This window comes from Hemicordylus capensis, chromosome 4 (genome assembly GCF_027244095.1).
Source record: "Hemicordylus capensis ecotype Gifberg chromosome 4, rHemCap1.1.pri, whole genome shotgun sequence".
Taxonomy (NCBI): domain Eukaryota; kingdom Metazoa; phylum Chordata; class Lepidosauria; order Squamata; family Cordylidae; genus Hemicordylus; species Hemicordylus capensis.
This window is the reverse complement of record NC_069660.1, coordinates 20,361,791-20,379,770: the sequence shown is the minus strand read 5'-3', so window position 1 is coordinate 20,379,770 and position 17,980 is coordinate 20,361,791. Positions and strand designations below refer to the sequence as shown.

The 17,980-nt window shown below is 43.7% G+C and overlaps 1 protein-coding gene across 1 annotated transcript in view; it reads left to right on the top strand.

Moving 5' to 3' along the window:
- Positions 1–601: 601 nt before the first annotated feature.
- VAPB (VAMP associated protein B and C) overlaps positions 602–17,980 on the top strand; it is a 73,980-nt gene continuing 56,601 nt past the window's right edge. Inside the window, exon 1 of the mRNA XM_053244132.1 lies at positions 602–1,109. Within this exon, the coding sequence (XP_053100107.1) occupies positions 1,052–1,109 (58 nt within the window). The 5' untranslated portion in view covers positions 602–1,051. The remainder of the gene's footprint in view (positions 1,110–17,980) is intronic.

Genomic DNA, 17,980 nt, shown 5'->3' with positions numbered 1-17,980 from the left:
CAGCCATATTGGAATTGGCAACCATTTTGAATTTCTGGGCACACAGGGCACAGTGTTTCCAGGTCTAAATTTCATCACTACCACCTTACCTACCTGTGCAAATTTTGCAAACGCACATGTTTGTTTCAGAACGTGCACCTTTCATTGCATTTACCGCTCAGCTACAACCTGAGGCCTTGCCCCTTTGCCTGGGCCACCCCAGAAAGAGACTCAGCCCTTAGCATTTAAGGTCAAGGAGGTCCCAGGCCCGCAACCTTCCAATACGCCAGACAGGAACTCTCGTCTTCCTTCTACAGCATGAGGACCCGACACCGGTTTTCTCGGAAACCCTCGAGTTCAACGAGCACGCCTTGGGTGGCAGTCTTCATGCCAGCCCTTCAAGGTTGCAAGCCTGCAATCCTTTCCCACTGAACTCCCGGGTCCACTCCTGACTTCCGAGCAAACCCCTCGGCGGCAGCGACTTGCACGGGAACCATTCCTTCAGCCCCCTTTGCCTTGCTTTGCACTGCGCAGCGCAACCCGGCGCCGGCGCCCTCGTGGCGTGGGCTCGGCCTTCCCCCTCCAGCAGCCCTGCCCCGCGGCCGCGTGACGCGCGGCTCCTCCTAGCCCAAGGAGAGGCGGTTTAGCTTCCCCGGCGCTCTGTCTGGTGGTGCCGGCAGGAGACGTCAGTTTGCAACCTGCGCCCGCCCGCCCTCTCCCATTGCTGCAGCGGTAGCGTCCTCCCCGCCTCCTCTTCGTCGGGTCCTTGCGAAGGAGGGAAGGGAGAGAGTGTGAGGCAGAGCGCGCCGCCGGCTTACTCCCCTGCCGTGCTAGAGCAACCTCCGGTGGGTGCCGCCGCCGCACCCCCTCTTCCTCGGTACCAGAACCGCCTCCTTTCTCCGCTTCCTATTTCTGAAGGCTCTTCGGAGAGGCAGGAGGTCTCCCAACCCGGCCCCGGGCGGCGCGTCCCGGTTCTTGGGTCTGCTGCTTCTCTTCCATCCATCGCTCGCTCCCTCCCTCCCGCTCACCTCTCCAGCCCTGCCCGGTGCCGCTGAGGAGGCGCAGGAGAAACATGGCGAAAACCGAGCAGGTCCTGAGTCTGGAACCGCAGCACGAGCTCAAATTCAAAGGTAAGACGGCGAGGTGGGCGGCGGCAGCAGCGGGGTCCTTTCTCCTGGGGGCCCCGCCGCCGCCGCCGCCGCCCCCTCCTCCCTCTCCCCCCCTCCCCGGGGCCGGAGCGGTCTGCTGCAGCCGCTTTGCCAAAAAGGGCTCGGCTCCAGCGGCAGCCATTTTCCGGGGGCCGCCGGGGTTGGGCGGTAGCAGCCGCGCTGAGCTTGCCTGCTTGCTCGCCAGCTAAAATGTCCTTCGTCGTAAAGGGAGCGGTGGCAGCGGCGGCGGCGCTATTCCTCCTCGTCCTTCTTCTCCAAGACCCCCACCTTATCCGCCCTGCTGCTGCGCAATCCTCCCTGTCTCCGGGTGGTGGTGATGGGAGAGGAGCGCGGAGTGTTCTCCTCCGAGGGGGCAAAGGAAGCCGAGGGGCTGGCGGCGGTGGGGTGGTGGTCTTGATCTGACGCCTTTGCTTTGCTCAGGCCTCTTTGGGCCCGGGCCCTGCTCTTCCTCTTGCGTCCTTCGCCATCGGGGACGGGGAGGAGAGGGAAGGGAGGAGAGGCTTAAGCAGGCGCAACACTTAGAGGCAGGAGCAGCCAGATGGCCCCTTGATTCGACGACTCCATGGGGCAACCTTTCATTCGGTGCATCGGAATGGAGGACTCCTAATTTCTAGTCTCCGGCAACTCCGCTCAGCAAAAGCCCTAATTCGTTATTTGGGGAGCCTCCCTAATTCTGGACATCTTGCAGCCGCCGTAGCATCTGCATTTGGGGTGACTTGAAGGAGGATTAGGCTGTTTCCAGAAGGGGGTAGAATATTCTTCAAGGCTTACAAAGTTGTGAACTTGAATGTTTTTAAAAATCATGACTATGCTGTTGCACAATCATGGGTTGATGGTGAAAGAGAGACAAGCGTCAGATTCCCTCCCCAGCTTTGTATATTGAGGAAGAGCTTTAAAACCCAAAACGATGGTTTGTTTATCTTGTCAGGACTGCACTTTACATAGCACCGGATGAGCATGTTTTCAGACTGATTACTAGTATTTTTATTTAGAAGACTTATAGGCATGCTTAGGACTGCAGCTGTGTGTGTGTGTAGAATAAATGCAAAATCAGTAAGGTGGTTTTTTTTTTTTTAATGTTACGTTTTGGTGTGATGGCTCTTGCACCAGAGGTTAACTGTAGGCTTAATTGTTGATGCTCCAAGGAGGACAAAATAGTCTCAGTTCAGCCTATGGATTGGCATTTTCATTTTGCAGGGTTTGAGTCATGCTGCTCTTATTGCCTGCAGCAACTTCATAGCTGTCTAGAAGCTGTCAGAATTTACATATGTAGATAGTACAGTGGCCTAGAACATGTGGAACAGGCTTCAACTTGTGTTGAAATACTGTACATTCAGAGACCTTTGGCCCAGTGTGTAACAGAATACCACTGCCAGTTTTGCCATGCAAAGGTAAAAACACATTCTGTTCTTTGACTTGTAGTGAAAGTGAGAGGCCTCTTAATGAACTCTACTGATTATGGTGGCATTTTAGGCTAGGGTGGGCAAACTTCAGGGTTATCATCATCTTTATTTGTTTGGCCTACCCATAATAATTGTTCTCTGAGTGACTTGCCAAATAAAGGTCTACCAACCAGAGCTAGGTGCAAAATATTGGCAATGAGGGAGGCAGAGGTGCATAAATTACACAATAGTGTGCTCCTGAGTACATGCTCAACCCAGGAATTTGCTTTCAGTACTAGAACTGAGCTCAAAAACTTTTCATGCAAAAATTCACTGTGTGTGTTTGTGTGTGTGTAGTCTGTCTCCCCACATCTTTCTTTGATTCAGCAGGGAGAAAAAGCCTTTTTGTTGCTGCAATTATTAAATAACTGGAAGTCAGAAATCCTGCTGATCTATTGCAAATTATACAGAGATCTACCTTTGACGCACTATGGTTTCAGGCTTATACTTTAGAAATCAAATGCTCAGGAAATAAATTGATGGCCTCATGGATGACGGCTGCTGGTAACACAATATTGTGAGATTAGCAGTAGTCAGCCAGCAGGTTTATTTATAATGTGTGGATCAGAAATGTTTCTGTTTGCAGTGATGTAAGTCAGGTACCCTGACAAACTTGAGCTCAATTCTAAAAAAAAAAATCCTTGACAGTAGTGCCAATTTATTAGACTGTAACTTAATTTGCTCATTCATGTGCTTAGGGTATCAGCCTTACTTTACTGAAGAGAAAGGGCTAGCTAACTCCATTCAGCGCTGCAGTTCAGTGTTAAACATAAATAGCAGCTGTTCTCATCCATGTGCAGCTGCAATCACTGTTGTATTGCTTGGGCATAACACTGTGAACACAGTTGGTTAAAGTGGACAAGATTAGAATGAAAAGAGGTCAAGTGTGTTTTGCTTTTGGTCCAAACAGACTCTGGACCTAGCAACTTACCCACAGACAGATACCTTAAAGACTGGCACACTTATTTTGGCATGAGCTTTCATAAGCAAGAGCATGTTTCATCAGGTGTGTAAAGATGAGATGTATGCATACACACAGTGTGTATGTGGGAGGACTGTTGTGCAAGATGAGATTAAAAATGAACACACACATTGAAATTTGGAGATTCAAAACACCCATGACTCATGAGTCAATCAATTGAAGTAAACAAGGTTCAGTCACAAGCAACCATGGATGGGTCCTGGTGCATCCAGACATTTTGGGCTGGGGTTTCACTTGCATGACATGTGAGGTACAAGTGTGCAGTGTGGTTAGACATCCAGCCTAAAGCACAATTAAGGCCTGATAAAATTAAGTGAAACCTGCAATAAACTCTAGCCCCATGTCTCTGCCCCTTAAGCATTTTTCCTATTTCTTCTTTTAAAGACTTCTTTTCAGCTTTAATTGGTCTAAATAACTAAATGGGTAAATCCTGATATGCTTCCATAATGTTTAGGGATTGCATTCACCACTGGAAGAAATTTGCTATTTAAAAAAAAAAAAAAAACCACCCCAAACTAGGTTTACTTTTGGAAACACCAAATTCTATGACCAGGAAAACCAAAACCTGCAAGTTTGGCTGATGCAGATTTTGTCAGACCCTCTTGGTTAGATTTGTATGTAAGCAATTCAGTTCAGCAACAGCAGAAATCAGGTTGCAGTTTTAAATACACACAGTTCCAAGTTAAACATGCTTAGGGTTGTTATGCATGTTTGCTTGAATTAGTGTTACTAATTCTGGGTTGTGCTTTTGTCCTAACTGCAGAATAATGCAGTGAATGAATAGCAGAAGGAAAGGAAAGCTGGGACGCAAACATATGAGAGCTGGAAAAGTTTTCTTAGGAGAGCTGGTGTTGTGGTAAGGTAAAGTGTGCATCAAGTCGCTTTTGACTCCTGGTGCCCACAGAGCCCTGTGGTTTTCTTTGGTAGAATATATGAGGGATTTACCATTGCCTCTTTCTGTGCAGTATGAGATGAAGCCTTTCAGCATCTTCCTATACCGCTGCTGCCCAATATAGTAGCAGCGGAGATTCGAACCGGCAACCTTCTGCTTGTTAGTCAAGCATTTCCCTGCTGTGGCACCAAGCATGAATTGTCCACTTTGCTAAGCAGGGTCTGCCTGCCTTGGTTTCCATTTGAATGGGAGACTACATGTGAGCACTGAAAGATATTCCCCCTTAGGGAATGAGACTTCTCTGGGAAGAGCATCTGCATGCAGAAGATTCCAAGTTCCTTCTCTGGCATCTCCAGATTGTGCTGGGAGTCTGTGTAGCCTGTGGTTCCCAACCAGGGTTCCTCCAGATGTTGCTGAACTACAACTCCCAGCATCCCCAGCCACAATAAATTGTAACTGGGGGTGATGGAAGTTGTAGTTCAGCAACATCTGGAGGAACCCTGATTGGGAACACTGGTGTAGACCAGGGATTCTCAGTGTTGGGTCTCCAGATGTTATTGGACTTCAGCTCCCATAATCCCCAGCCCCAGTGGCCTCTGGTTGGGGATTATGGGAGTTGAAGTCCAATAACATCTGGGGACCCAACATTGAGAATTCCTGGTGTAGACAATACTGAGCTAGATGAACCAGTGGTCTAACTTGGAAGAACACAGCTTCCAATGCCCCTAGGCATCATTAAATGTATAGGTGCCTGGGGGCGCGGGGTACCTTGAGACCAGGCACCTTGGAATATTTAAGCTTTTGCTTGAGGTAAGGGGCAGTAGTTGGCAAACTGTCCTTCTCACAAAATTCAGATCCACAGAGATCTGTGAAGGAGCTGCTATGTAGAAGTCTCCCTCTTTTTCCCTCCTCCTTCCCTAGACGCCATTATTTTGTAATGATTTCCTTTGCAGTTCCAAAAGGCAGAGTTATGCTTCAGAGTTCCCCACTGTAATGTTTTGTTGTTCTTGTTTTTTAAAGTAGTGGTGCAATTGTTTTTAAACTGGTGTCCTTGTATCTGTTTTGCATGAAGATAAAAAGGTATGGCAAAAGCCAACAACAGCCCTTGAACTCACTTAAGAAGGTTCTGTCTTATTTACACTAGAGGTTAAAGCGAGTTGAGAAAGAACAACCCTTGTCAAGGTTGGAGGCTCTGTCCCTAGGGCAAGCAAAAAGTAGCAGGATGACAATAGCAATGCCCTGTGAATAGAGTTGCCAGCTTCCTTTTTCTGGCTCTGCTCCTATGCTTTGGATAGCAGTATTCTGGCATACAGAAAATGAAGCTGCTGGAAGTTTCTTGATGAGTTTCCCGATCAAGTGAGGTGGGGGAAATTCACCTACTCAATTTAGGTGTCTGGCTGCTGTTAAAGTACAGGAGAAGGGCCAGGAAAGAAGGTGACAGCAGTAACTGTGTCTGTAGGTTTGCAAATAACCATTTGTATACTTGCCTATGATGAGGACTAATTGCTTTCAGGTGGTCATGCTGGGAAGCTTCTCTAAACTGGAAGAGACCTGGTTCTTTTATGCTATTGCTGCACCACAAACTGGCATGCAATCTGGTATGCAACCATTGGTTTGAGTGTTAAGGCTGTTAAACATGTTTGTGGGCTGTTAGCTTTTATTCGGACATATTTGCAAAGCTGGTTTGACCCATGATGGTCAACAAGAGATGAATTTGTGCAGGCAGGGTGTGGTTATCGCCTCGAGCCCTTCTGAGGTTTGGTTGTGCAAATGAGCTTCCATTTTAATACTTTTGCTGCCTTTCGCCCATTTGGGCTGTAGGGGGCTCTATTACTGGGTGACTTCTTTGTAATTTCTTTCTTTGACACTAGGAGTTAGATGACTCTCTGCTCCATGGGGGTGGGGCATGGACTCACTGCTCACCCCCCGAAACAACCTCTGTCCCTGGGTGGGGGTGGTTGGCAAGATGGACTTCTGCCCTTGCCATGGTTGCGCACTTCTCCTGGTCACCTCTGTCTAGCTCAGGCAGACAATGTGCAAATGCAACCAGGTGAAGGAGGGAGCATCCTGCCCCTGCCTTGCTTGCTTGCTTCTCTTGACCATGTACATCCATTTCTCGGATCAGGCACCACATTTAAATTTCCTGGCACCATGGTGAGCTGGCACCTGGGAATTGTTGAGCTCTATAGCAAGCCTCTTTGTTCCTCTGTGCTCCCAGAGAAATGAAAGTACATCTCGAAGCTCTGTGTTTTCTTTGCTTAACATGTTGGGTGGGAAAGTGTGTATCAAACTACCCCTCAAGTAAAGCCGTATGAAGCCTTTGGGCTCCTGTGAGAGTTGAGAGGCATTTTCCACCTGTGAAAGCTATCCCAAGATGCCTCCACTTTATTTGTTGATCACATACTTTTTTTGGCGACCTTGCCTCTTTTGACCCCAAGCACACCTTATGTGACCACCTTAAGTGGTGCAGCAAGAAAACCCCTCCTGTATTCTATCAAAGAAAACCACAGAGCTCTGTGGGTGCCAGGAGTCAAAATCAACTTGATGGCACACTTTGCACTTTATGTAGAAGTGTGCTTGTTATTGGATTGCTGTGTTGTTTAGTAGCTAGATAAGCTAGTTAATTACAAGCCAAAGCTTCCTGACTAGGAAAACCACATTCTGTAAGTTGACTGTGAGCATACTAAATTATGTAAAATATGTTTGACTGAATGGAAATTGCATAAGAGGAGGTTGAAAAGAAGAATGCTGTAAGGAAATATGGCACACTACTTGGTATGGTGCACCCTTTTCATCCCCTCTGCAAACTTCCATGACTAATAGGTCTTGATTTGGAAGGTTGAACATTTTGGGGGTTCCCAACCAAAAGTTCCCAACCTTGAGTCTCCAGGTGTTAGACTACAACGCCCATCATCCCTAGCCACCTTGTGGTCAGGTATGGTAGAAGTTGCCCAGCATCATCTGGAGACCCTAGGTTGGGAACCCCTGCATTAGCATGACTGGGCAGTCAATTATCCCATTCTTTCTTTTCTTTGAAGTTATTTGTTAAGAAGTCATTCTGCACTGACATTGAAATTGGTAGCTTGATGTCTTTCTGCTTCACTGCATTAAGCTCTCCAATACCAGGTGCAGGAAGTTATACTGTGCGTACAGTGAGGATAGAAGAAGGGTAAATTGAGATAATGCAGGAAGGACTGAACTTTGCTTGACTGCCAATTCTGAATCTTCCTATCCTTGTAGACAAAACACGCTCCAAACGTAACCGGAGAGGCAGTAAACATAGATCTGTGGTAAAGCTATTCTTAGCCCATATTTTCTCCTAAGCACAAAGAAGTTTTGAAGTCCAGTTAAAAGAGAAATGCATCAGATGGTCTGCTATCATCTGCCAATACTATTTCTGCTTTCAAAATCTTTTATTTGTGTCTTGTACAATTCTAGGTGAGACTCGTCCCACCCACCCTTCATTTTTAATGACATGGGTTTCTAGAATATTCTCCTGCCAAAAGCATATTAAAACAAATAGATGACATGAGAGGCATTGTAATGGATTTTGCCTGTAGTTATAGCTGTGCTAGATAGGCTCCTTAGCAGGACCTATTCCACCCCCCCCCCATCAAGAAACTTTCTCTGCAGAGACCACCATACTTGCTCTATGCAAATACCTTATGTATGTCGATGGGTTAACCTTTCTGTGTGTTCTGTCTTGCCTTCTCCCGTACAGGAAAACTGTTCTGTATTATTCCATGTCTTCAAGGTCTTGCGAGTGGGTGGGGGAGAATCTATAACCAAACTTGTATTGGCCAACAACCTATATTTTTCCCCTCCATAGCAAAGCTGTTGATTCAGAAATAGCTTGAGGTTTAGCAGTGCTGGTTCCAAGCTATGACTTGTCTTGAGAGCAAAATTGAAATGATGTGTTTGGTCTGAAAGTAACTAAGGCTTATCAGAGAAGGTGAGCTTGACTCTTTCCACCCCTGTGTAGTTAGATATACAGTATATATGGCTGGCAAGGGTAGTAGGAAGAGATGCTAAGTGAATACACACGGCCTGCACATAGAAAGCGAACAAGTCAGGGAGAATGGCTAAGCCCAACCTTTTCCCTAATAAGGTATATATCTATGTGCAGGGATTGTTTTCAGATGGAAGGGCAGTCCATTCACACATCAACTCATCCACCTGCATCATGAAGTGGTATAGTCCAAGAAAACGTTTTATCATTTGATCTTGCTTGAAAGTCCCTCAGTCTGGTGAATATCAATGCACATACCATTAATTTAAGGTTATGTATGTCAGTGAAGGTTAAAACTCTAAACAAACTGGTAGGAGGTCTAATCTTTGGTAGAAGGATTAGAACTCTAAACAAATTGTGGGCAGTGTTTCCTTAAGCATGTGTTTCTCTGGCAGGTTCATACTTAAACACAATATACTTGGACACAAGTACCCTTCTCACTGTGATTTTTCTGAATTAATCTTCTTAAGGTCTCACCATTGTGTTGAATTCTATCATAAAATAAGTGTCTCTAAAACACAACAGTTCTGTTTCAGAACTTAATCTGTATGGAATCTTACTGCAGTTATAGATATGATAGATTGCATTTTATTAAAGGTTATGGTAGCTAACTTCAAGCATCTCACCAAACCATGGTTTGAGCTTCGAGACATAAAGGCGAACAGTGGTCTATAGCTGCTTATGTGTGCTTCTTTGTAGCAAGTGTTCCCTTTTCCAGGTGCTGTGGCCTTTAGAGGCAAAGCAGTGCCTATAACCATGATTTGTCAGTTTGGATAACTTGCTGAACTATAGTTTTCCCCCCTTAACCATGGTTAGTCATGGAATTGTTTCATTGGAGCCAGCTAATGGTGCAGTGGGGACATGACTTGACTACCAAGCTAGAGGTTGCCAATTCGAATCCCTGGGGTATGTTTCCCAGACTATAGGAAACACCTATTTCAGGCAGCAGCGATATAGGAAGATGCTGAAAGGCATCATCTCATACTGCGTGGGAGATGGCAATGGTACAACCCTCCTGTATTCTACCAAAGACAACCACAGGGCTCTGGTCGCCTGGAGTCGACACTGACTCGGCGGCACATTTTACCTTTTGTAATGTCCCTGTGTTGTGGTTTGCCTCTGGTTAGATGACTTCTCACACCCCAGTATTTAAAATAGCTTTAAACTGTATCAGGAAGCTGTAGTGTGCAAGGCTCCAATCCAAAGCATACACCCCCTACATGGGCTTGATTCACGAGGGTATTGTACGGACAATAATCAATATTAAAAGAACTCAAAAGAGAAAGCTTCTATACACATAGTAATTTACATAGATAGCTTATAGTACAGACACATAGCCATAAATATGGACAAAGCATAAGACATTAATATAGCATTGATTGATTTATAAAGGGGTTTCCATGAAATATCATTTCAAGGAGCAAAACCATACTTATAAATTGAAGTATAAGAGTCGGTGAGGAGCCCAAAGGCAACCTGAATCTACGTTAAAATTTCTACTTTAAAAAAAAATCTTAAAATTTCTCATGAGCAAGCAGAAAGTTTTAATTAAGAAAAATCATTGGCTCCCAATCGCCTCTTAATTATAAAACTTCATGTTCCATGGTTACTTGAACTCCAGTTTATAATTAACCCATTTTGTGAGGATTTAAAATCTCTCTAATCCTTATATTTGAGATAAGAGCAAACCTATATGTGTTAAAATTTGATTAACTTGCCAGAATCTGCAAACATCCTGAAATACAAATTTAAGTTTCAAGTGAAGGGATTATAGGAAAATAGATCATCATTTTAAAGGCCAGAGTTGAATTTAAAAAAATAAGGAAAGGAGGGTGATTTTATTTAAATATCTACACACCTGTAGTGGTGGCAAAACTATCATGGTTTGCAGCTATAAGCTGGAACTCTGGTTGGCATAGGATGATGAATACTTATAGTTGTTTTTGCAATAAGTCCTAAGCCTGGACTGAGTATAGAATGTAGTATTAAGCCCAATTGTAAAGCAAGATGATCACTGTGTGGAATATGCAAGTTTAGAAACCTTGTGGATACCTTAGCTTTTATATTAAACACCAGACCCTTAAAATGTTGCTTGGGGCAAATAGGCAAGCTAAGCCTGGTTGCACTTGTGTGTGCTTTAAGCCAAGGATCAGAATTGTTTTGCTTCAAGATGGGATTGATGCCCTTCATTAATTTGGCTATCAACAAGGACAGGATTACACTAAATGGGAGCCTCATGATGAATTGTGTGGCTCTTGGGGTCAAAGGGACCAACATGTATATGTCCCCCTCATTTGATCCTGATCAGCTTAATTGACTCTCTAGTTTGACCTGGTGCTTTCTGCATTTTGTGTTAAACGAAATCAGGAGTGTGTGTGCTTCCATTTAGAGCAGAAGTTCCGCACCTGCTGGAGGAATACGCCATGTTTGTGTATTTTGGCAGAATGGGAATAACAACTCTTTGATGGAAGTTGGTTTTCTGTTGTTAACTTTAGTGACTAATGCTATTGAATTAATTCCATCTGTGATTTCTTGGATGAGATGGCAAACGGCAATTGAATGCAGTCCACTTTTCCTCCAGAACCTCTGTCGACTTCCAGTAATTTCATTTGAGGATAAGAGGTTTGAGGATTGCAGCATCTTCTGCCACACTTACTTGACTGGAACTCTGCACAATCCTGATCCAAAGGCTCTAACTCCAACTCCTGCACACATTTGCTCCTTGTGACTATGTGCATGTGACAGATTAGGAAAGTTGCAGATTGTTCTCCCGCCGGCTGCCTCTTTCAGGCCCCTGCTTCTGTTGTTGACTGGAAATAATCTAAATCAAAAGTAGACTGCCAGATCATGGGTATTTTGAAAGCAAAATGAAATATCGGTGTGTCTTAAAGGTTCGAGCTTGTAGGAGAACTTGAAAATTTAGTTTTCATAATTCAGAAGGTAGATTCTGTTGTGGAATTGTGGGCTGGATTCAGACGTCATATGATAGGCTGAAGTCATTCTGGGAGATTGTGTTCCAAAACTTTTAAACTTTTCATAGTTTGATGTAAGAAAACAACGATATGCAACAGCATATACTCTCCCCCCCCACCAAGCATATGAAGTTTGGAGAGCTGGTCTTGTGGTAGCAAGCATGACTTGTCCCCTTAGCTAAGCAGGGTCTGCCCTGGTTGCATATGAATGGGAGACTAGATGTTTGAGCATTATAAGATATTCTCCTTAGGCGATGGAGCTGCTCTGGGAAGAGCATTTAGGCTCCATGTTCCCTCCCTGGCTTCTCTAAGATAGGGCTGAGAGAGATTCCTGCCTGCAACCTTGGGAGAAGCTGCTGCCAGTCTGTGTAGACAATACAGAGCTAGATGGACCTATGGTCTGACTTGGTATATGGCAGCCTCTTATGTTCCTAAGTAAGCTTTCTTCATATGAAGCTTGTTTTGAATCAGAGCAATGACAAATATTTTGTCAGTACTTATGCTGACCTGTAGTATCTCTCCAAAGTTCTAGACACAGATTTCCCCCAGTCCTCCTTGAAGAGTATGATTGGGCTGTAGCTCACTGGTAGAGCATCTGCTTTGCATGCAGAAGGTCCCAGGTTGAATCCCTGGGATCTCCAGGTAGGGCTGGGAATGGTCCCTTGTCTGACTGAAACCCTGGAAAGAAACATTGCCAGTCAATGCAGAAAATACTGAGTTATATGGACAGATGTTCTTGTTTAGTATATAATAACTTGCAAACAAATGCATTACAATCTACAAGCTGCTATTTTTAATAATGCTGCCATACAGCACTGATTAATAGACTGTAAATTGCTGATACACAACCCAGTTAAGCTGAAGTTTTAGGATTTCAGCCACTTTAATCCTGTTAGCTTCAGAGACATTTAAATTGGTTTAAAAACACATACTTTGATTATGATCATATCACGTTCTTTTATTTGGCTCCATAATCAAAGTCCTGACTGCTGATGCACATTTGGAAATCTCTTTTAGTCACATCTCTTATTTTAATGGGAGATTTGTCTGATTCCTTAAACTGCTTACATAATTTTCATCTGTCTTCCTTTGTTGTGCTATTTTTGGAAAGCATTTTCTTTTCTGAAACCGGCTTTGAAAAATAAATCGGTACAGGGTACTAGTTTGGTATGAATATTTGCAAATTAGGTGATGTACAGAAGCTGGGAAGACAAGGTTGAAGTGTATATGAGGGATGTTCTTGGATCAAAAACATGACATCCTGGATGTCTCACATCTTGCTGGAATTCTGTTGTGAGGCACAGCAGGTCAAAAATACATAGTTAGGGACAGCATATAAGGAGATCTTTTATCTTTTAACATTTGGAAATTCATATAGGCATATAGTAATGGCTTTCCTTTATGCACTAATCTTGGGGAGAACTTTCTCAAGGTCATGACTAGATGGCAGTATATATTAAACCAGTAATTCTCAACGAGAACATAAGATCATCATCTGACTTAATGTGTGTGTTCAGTTACAAAATGTCCTTTTATCTATTCATTAATTTGTTTGCTCATTTTGAATCCAAAGCAGCCTTAATTTTTCCTCATTATAGGGAGGTCATCCTCTTAACACTGGGTTATCCGCCACCGCATGTGGATAACAGGTTCAATTAAAATTAATCAGGCTAGTCTCCCATAGTTAGCTGCCAGTCAAGCCTCAGTTCTGGTCCTGTCTCGCTCCAGACTGGCAGCACTTGGACAGAGCTCTTGCTCTAGTCATCTTTTCTTGTTTCCATACTAAAGCTAATTTTCATTCTTCCTTTCCCTTTTTATTCTCTGTGTGCAAGGGTGGGAAGGGAGTTGTCAAAATTAGCCTAGTTGTTTACTTTCTGTCTCCCAATATGGAGGCTTCCACGCTTAGGGACATGTTGATAGGTTCCCTCTCTGAGGGTCCCAAGTCAGATGCAAAGGGCAAGGATCCAGTGAAGCAGCCCCTTGCTTTAGCTACTAACCTGCGCTCATCTTCTCCCCGGCGCGAGGGGGCTGCTGTGACCATTTCTCTTGCTCCAGTGCTGCCGGAAGCCTCTCCCCAACCACACAAGAAGGTGGCACCAAAAGCAAAGCATTTGAAGGAGGGCGTCACTCCGAAGAAAAAGCAAGCAAGCAAAACTTTCCCCCTTGTGAGTCAGGCTCAGGCTGAGCGAGCGGATCCTTATCCACAATGCAAACTGTGCTGTTTTCCGCCTGCCTTTTCACCTGCTTCTTCTTCTTCTTCTTCTTCTTCTTCTTCTTCTTATTATTATTATTACATTTATATCCTGCTCTTCCTCCAAGGAGCCCAGAGCGGTGTACTACATACTTGAGTTTCTCTTTCACAACAATCCTGTGAAGTAGGTTAGGCACTGAGAGAAGTGACTGGCCCAGAGTCACCCAGCTAGTATCATGGCTGAAGGGGGATTTGAACTCGGGTCTCCCTGGTCCTAGTACAGCACTCTAACATAGAGAATGTAGGGAATGTCCTCTAATGTAGGGAATTTGGATACTAAGCACAGGAGGCACGAAAAGTGCACAATTAAATGGGATCAGGGGACTAGCTTGCTAGCCCCCTGATCCATGTGTGTCTAGCACCTACATGCCCTGGCATTGCCTTGAATGCAGCTCCCGCAGGGGCCCCCAATCCTTCCGGAGGGCCCGATCCTGACATCTTTACCTAGTGTTCCCACACTTGCACTGCCAGGGGGGACTTCCATTGACAGTCCCATTGGGTAAGAGTATTATCCCTCGGGATGTTTCTGCTTGGCTACAGGATTTTGTAACCAGGCAGTGCCTAGTGATTGTCTCCTCCACCCTCAAGGCTAATATGCCTTCAACTCCTCCCGTTCCTACTGCCCCCCCGCACTGGTCCTGCCATATGTCCTGCCAAACTCTCCTTCGCTTCCTCGCCAAACACCAGCCATGCCAGGGAAGCCATCCCCATGGCAGAAAGGGGAAGGTTTGTGGCCAGACATGGGAGATATTCATGTAAGCACATGGCATTTACCCCGGCTTCTTCTCCGTGCTCCTCCAATAAGGCCCCTATTCCAAAAAGGCCGGCAAAGGTTCAGGTGGGGAATCAACCTTCTCTGTGCCCCTCTGAGGCTTTTATCCAAAAAATACAAAATAGTGGCACAGTACTTTCCATTGCCAGTTTACATATAATTTACAACTGCAGAAGAAAGCTTCCAGAAAAGGAAAGGGAACTTCACCTTTGTTTAAAAAGCAAAAATTCTCCAATTATAATCTGCAAGTCTTTGGGGTTTTATTCTCTTGTTTACAGTATAGTTTACTACAGCTTTGATATCTAAGAAACCTAATCCTTAACTCTACTTGAGATTAATGTCATACACTTTATTGCTTTAGGTATTTTCGAAGCTTTAGGCCGGTGGTCTTCAAAACTTGCCAAGAGCTTGGACCTGGTCTGAATCTTGACCTGCAGTACAGGACCCGCTTCAAAAGCCCACACTCCCACAGGCAGAGTCTCGCGGTACAAGGGTAGAGTTCATGCACAAAGGGTTGGAGCTTGGCAGTGAACAGGTACAGCTCACAGAAAAAGCTAGATTTTTCTCGTCTGGCATGTGACTATTCCACATGCTTACAAGTCTCCTGATACCAAGCAATTGATTCATACATGATACTCAACTTACCCCTACACAGTCCAGACTCCAGTCATATCCCAAGCATAAAAAGAAGAACCAACAGTGCACAACTCAATTAGCTGGCTGTAGCTTACAGTTACAAGCAGCATATTTACTAATTCTGGAAAACAAACACATTCATTTTACAGATGAGACACCCTGAGACCAAGAGTTTCTAAGTCCAAAGGGCAAATCGGTGAATGCATGAAAGAGAACTCAAAATCATGCAAAGCACGTCAGTCAAGGAAATGATCCAAGTCAAAATCAGGTGAATCCATGGCAGACATTCAGAGCTCATACAAAGAAAAATATACTTGTAACAGAGGCCTCATTTTCATACTTGTACAATTCAGTTATGCCTAACAATGTGAATGAATACCAATTAGGCAAATCTTAAAACTTAAAGGACATAATCCAAAGTATGGTCTAGAGCAGGGGTGGGGAACCTTGGCACTCCAGCTGTTTTTGAACTACAACTCCCATCATCCCCAGCCATAATTATTGTGGCTGGGGATGGTGGGAGTTGTAGTTCAAAAACAGCTGGAGTGCCAAGGTTCCCCACCCCTGGTCTAGAGAGTGGTCACTTTACCATTACTTCAAAATCTCATTATTGAACAGGGCTAAACAAGTCTCTTGAGTAAATCAGCAGGTTTGTGGAGGTTCTGAAAGACTGGTAACTAGATTGGCATGCATAATATTATGGAGCCACCTCAGGAAATTCAATTATTGAAAACAGCTTTAAAAATCTTCTCCAGCAGTCTCTCTATCTGAGTGATAATACCCACTTCCCCTACTCACTGAGTAAATAACCTAAAATCAACTCATGATTTCAGGCCTCAAACCCATATGAATGTGCACAAAACGGGTTCTGCATTGTTTCAAGCTCAAAACAAAGCACAAAACAGCCGAAATGTTCCATTGAAACAGTGGTTAAGTCAGCTGTTTCAATGGAACAAACTCATTATTTCAAGTTTTTCAGCCATAGGGAACAATGGTGAAACTTGAAACACCCCACTGGTCCCCATGGGTAGCTTCTAGTGTGTGTGTGTGTGTGTGTGTGTGTGTGTGTGTGTGTAAATTTATTTTAAAGAGCAAATATTACAATTTGAGATACTCCTAAGAGTGAAACATCACCATATAAAGTTTTAAAGGGGAAAAAAAGAAAGAAACAAGAAAAAGGGGGGGGGGGGACCAGATAAACAATGCATACATATGTAATCACCTTCTAAAGCACATATAGTTCATTAAATTTTGACCATATAGCTTGAAACTCCTCTTCTTTGCCTAGGTGGCGGGGGGAAAAAAACCAATTCAAATGCAGATAACGAACACATTTCGGTAATCCAAAGTTGAATTTCCAGGGGTGAATCTACATTTCCAGTGTTGAATTATGTTCTATTTGGCCACTCCCAAAGCGCGAAGATCCATAGTTGTTGATAGAGTGTTAAATTCCATATCCTAGGAGTATATCCCAGGAGAACATAACTGTCTTTTAAAAACAATGGTGATTGCAGTGTCTTATTTACAACTCTATGGACTTCATCCCCAAAAGATGCAATAATTGGGCATGACCAAACCATATGTGACAATGTCCCTTAATAAGTATTACATCTCCTTCAAACCACATTCTGAATCCAGCCCTTCCTGAACATCCTCTATGGAGTCCAGTAAGAGCAAAATAAGTTTTTGCTCAACAAGTCTCAATTTGAGATCTATATATGCTCGTTTCATTATCTTTAATGCTGTTAACCATTGATCAGCCATAATGGTATATTCAAGATCCTGATTCCATAATACACGAATATAATCAATATCAACTTTATCCTTCTCTTTAAGTTTTAAATAAAATGAAACTGTAGGTTTAGCTTGTTCTGATAAATGTTCCAAATCCAATAATAATGATGGAGTTTCTGAGGCAGCAAGTGCATCATGTCCAAATAGCTGTGTTAAAAGATGTCTTAATTGTATATATTGCCAATTGGCCTTCAAAGGGATATTAAATTCATTTCTCAAAGCATCAAAGGATTTAAAAACCTCTTCTGAGGTAATTAATTGATCTAAAGTATATTAGAAGTTGCCCAATTGGCCCAATAGAGAGGTTTCTGCCCAATCTTCACATCTGGATTCATCCATAATGTAAGCTTTGCGTGCTGAAAAGGATCAAAGCCATACTTAAGACTTAAGCTCCTCCATATACATCTAGCTGCCTGAACTGCCAGTAGTTTACCAGAAGAGCGAATAAATAATGAACCCAATACCTGGTAAGCAGATACTGGAGCTAAGTAGTAACTCTCCAGTTGTGCCCATGGGGTATCTAAAATTTGGGGCTCAGCTTTCCAACTTAATGTGGAAGATAGAATAAAAGCCCAGTGATAAGCTTGGAAGTGGGGAAAATTAAAACCCTCTTCAACTGGCAATTGAAGCTTGCCCATTGAAAATCTCGGTGGACAACCTTCCCATATAAACCTGTTAATTATCTTATAAACTTGTTTAAAATAAGATAAATGTATAAAAACTGGGAGGCCTCTTAAAATATACATAAGATTTGGTGTTATATTCATCTTAACAAACTGCTAACCTTTCCCCTAAACCCACATAGGATCCTATGGGAGTTTGGGGGGAAAGTTAATTTTTTAAATAAAATTGCCTGCTTGCCTATGTATGTCCCTAGGTGTCCCTAGGAGCTAACCATGGGAAACAATGAAGTGTTTTGAGTTTCCCCGTTGGTTTCCTATGGCTGGAACAAGTTGCACTCGAGTGCAATGCATTTTGCAACCCTGTCTTTGAAAAACACTGCAGAAGCACATAGTGAAAGGGAATCTGTCCCTCTTAACACAGAACACATAGTTCAAACAGTCCAAAAATGGCCAAAAAAG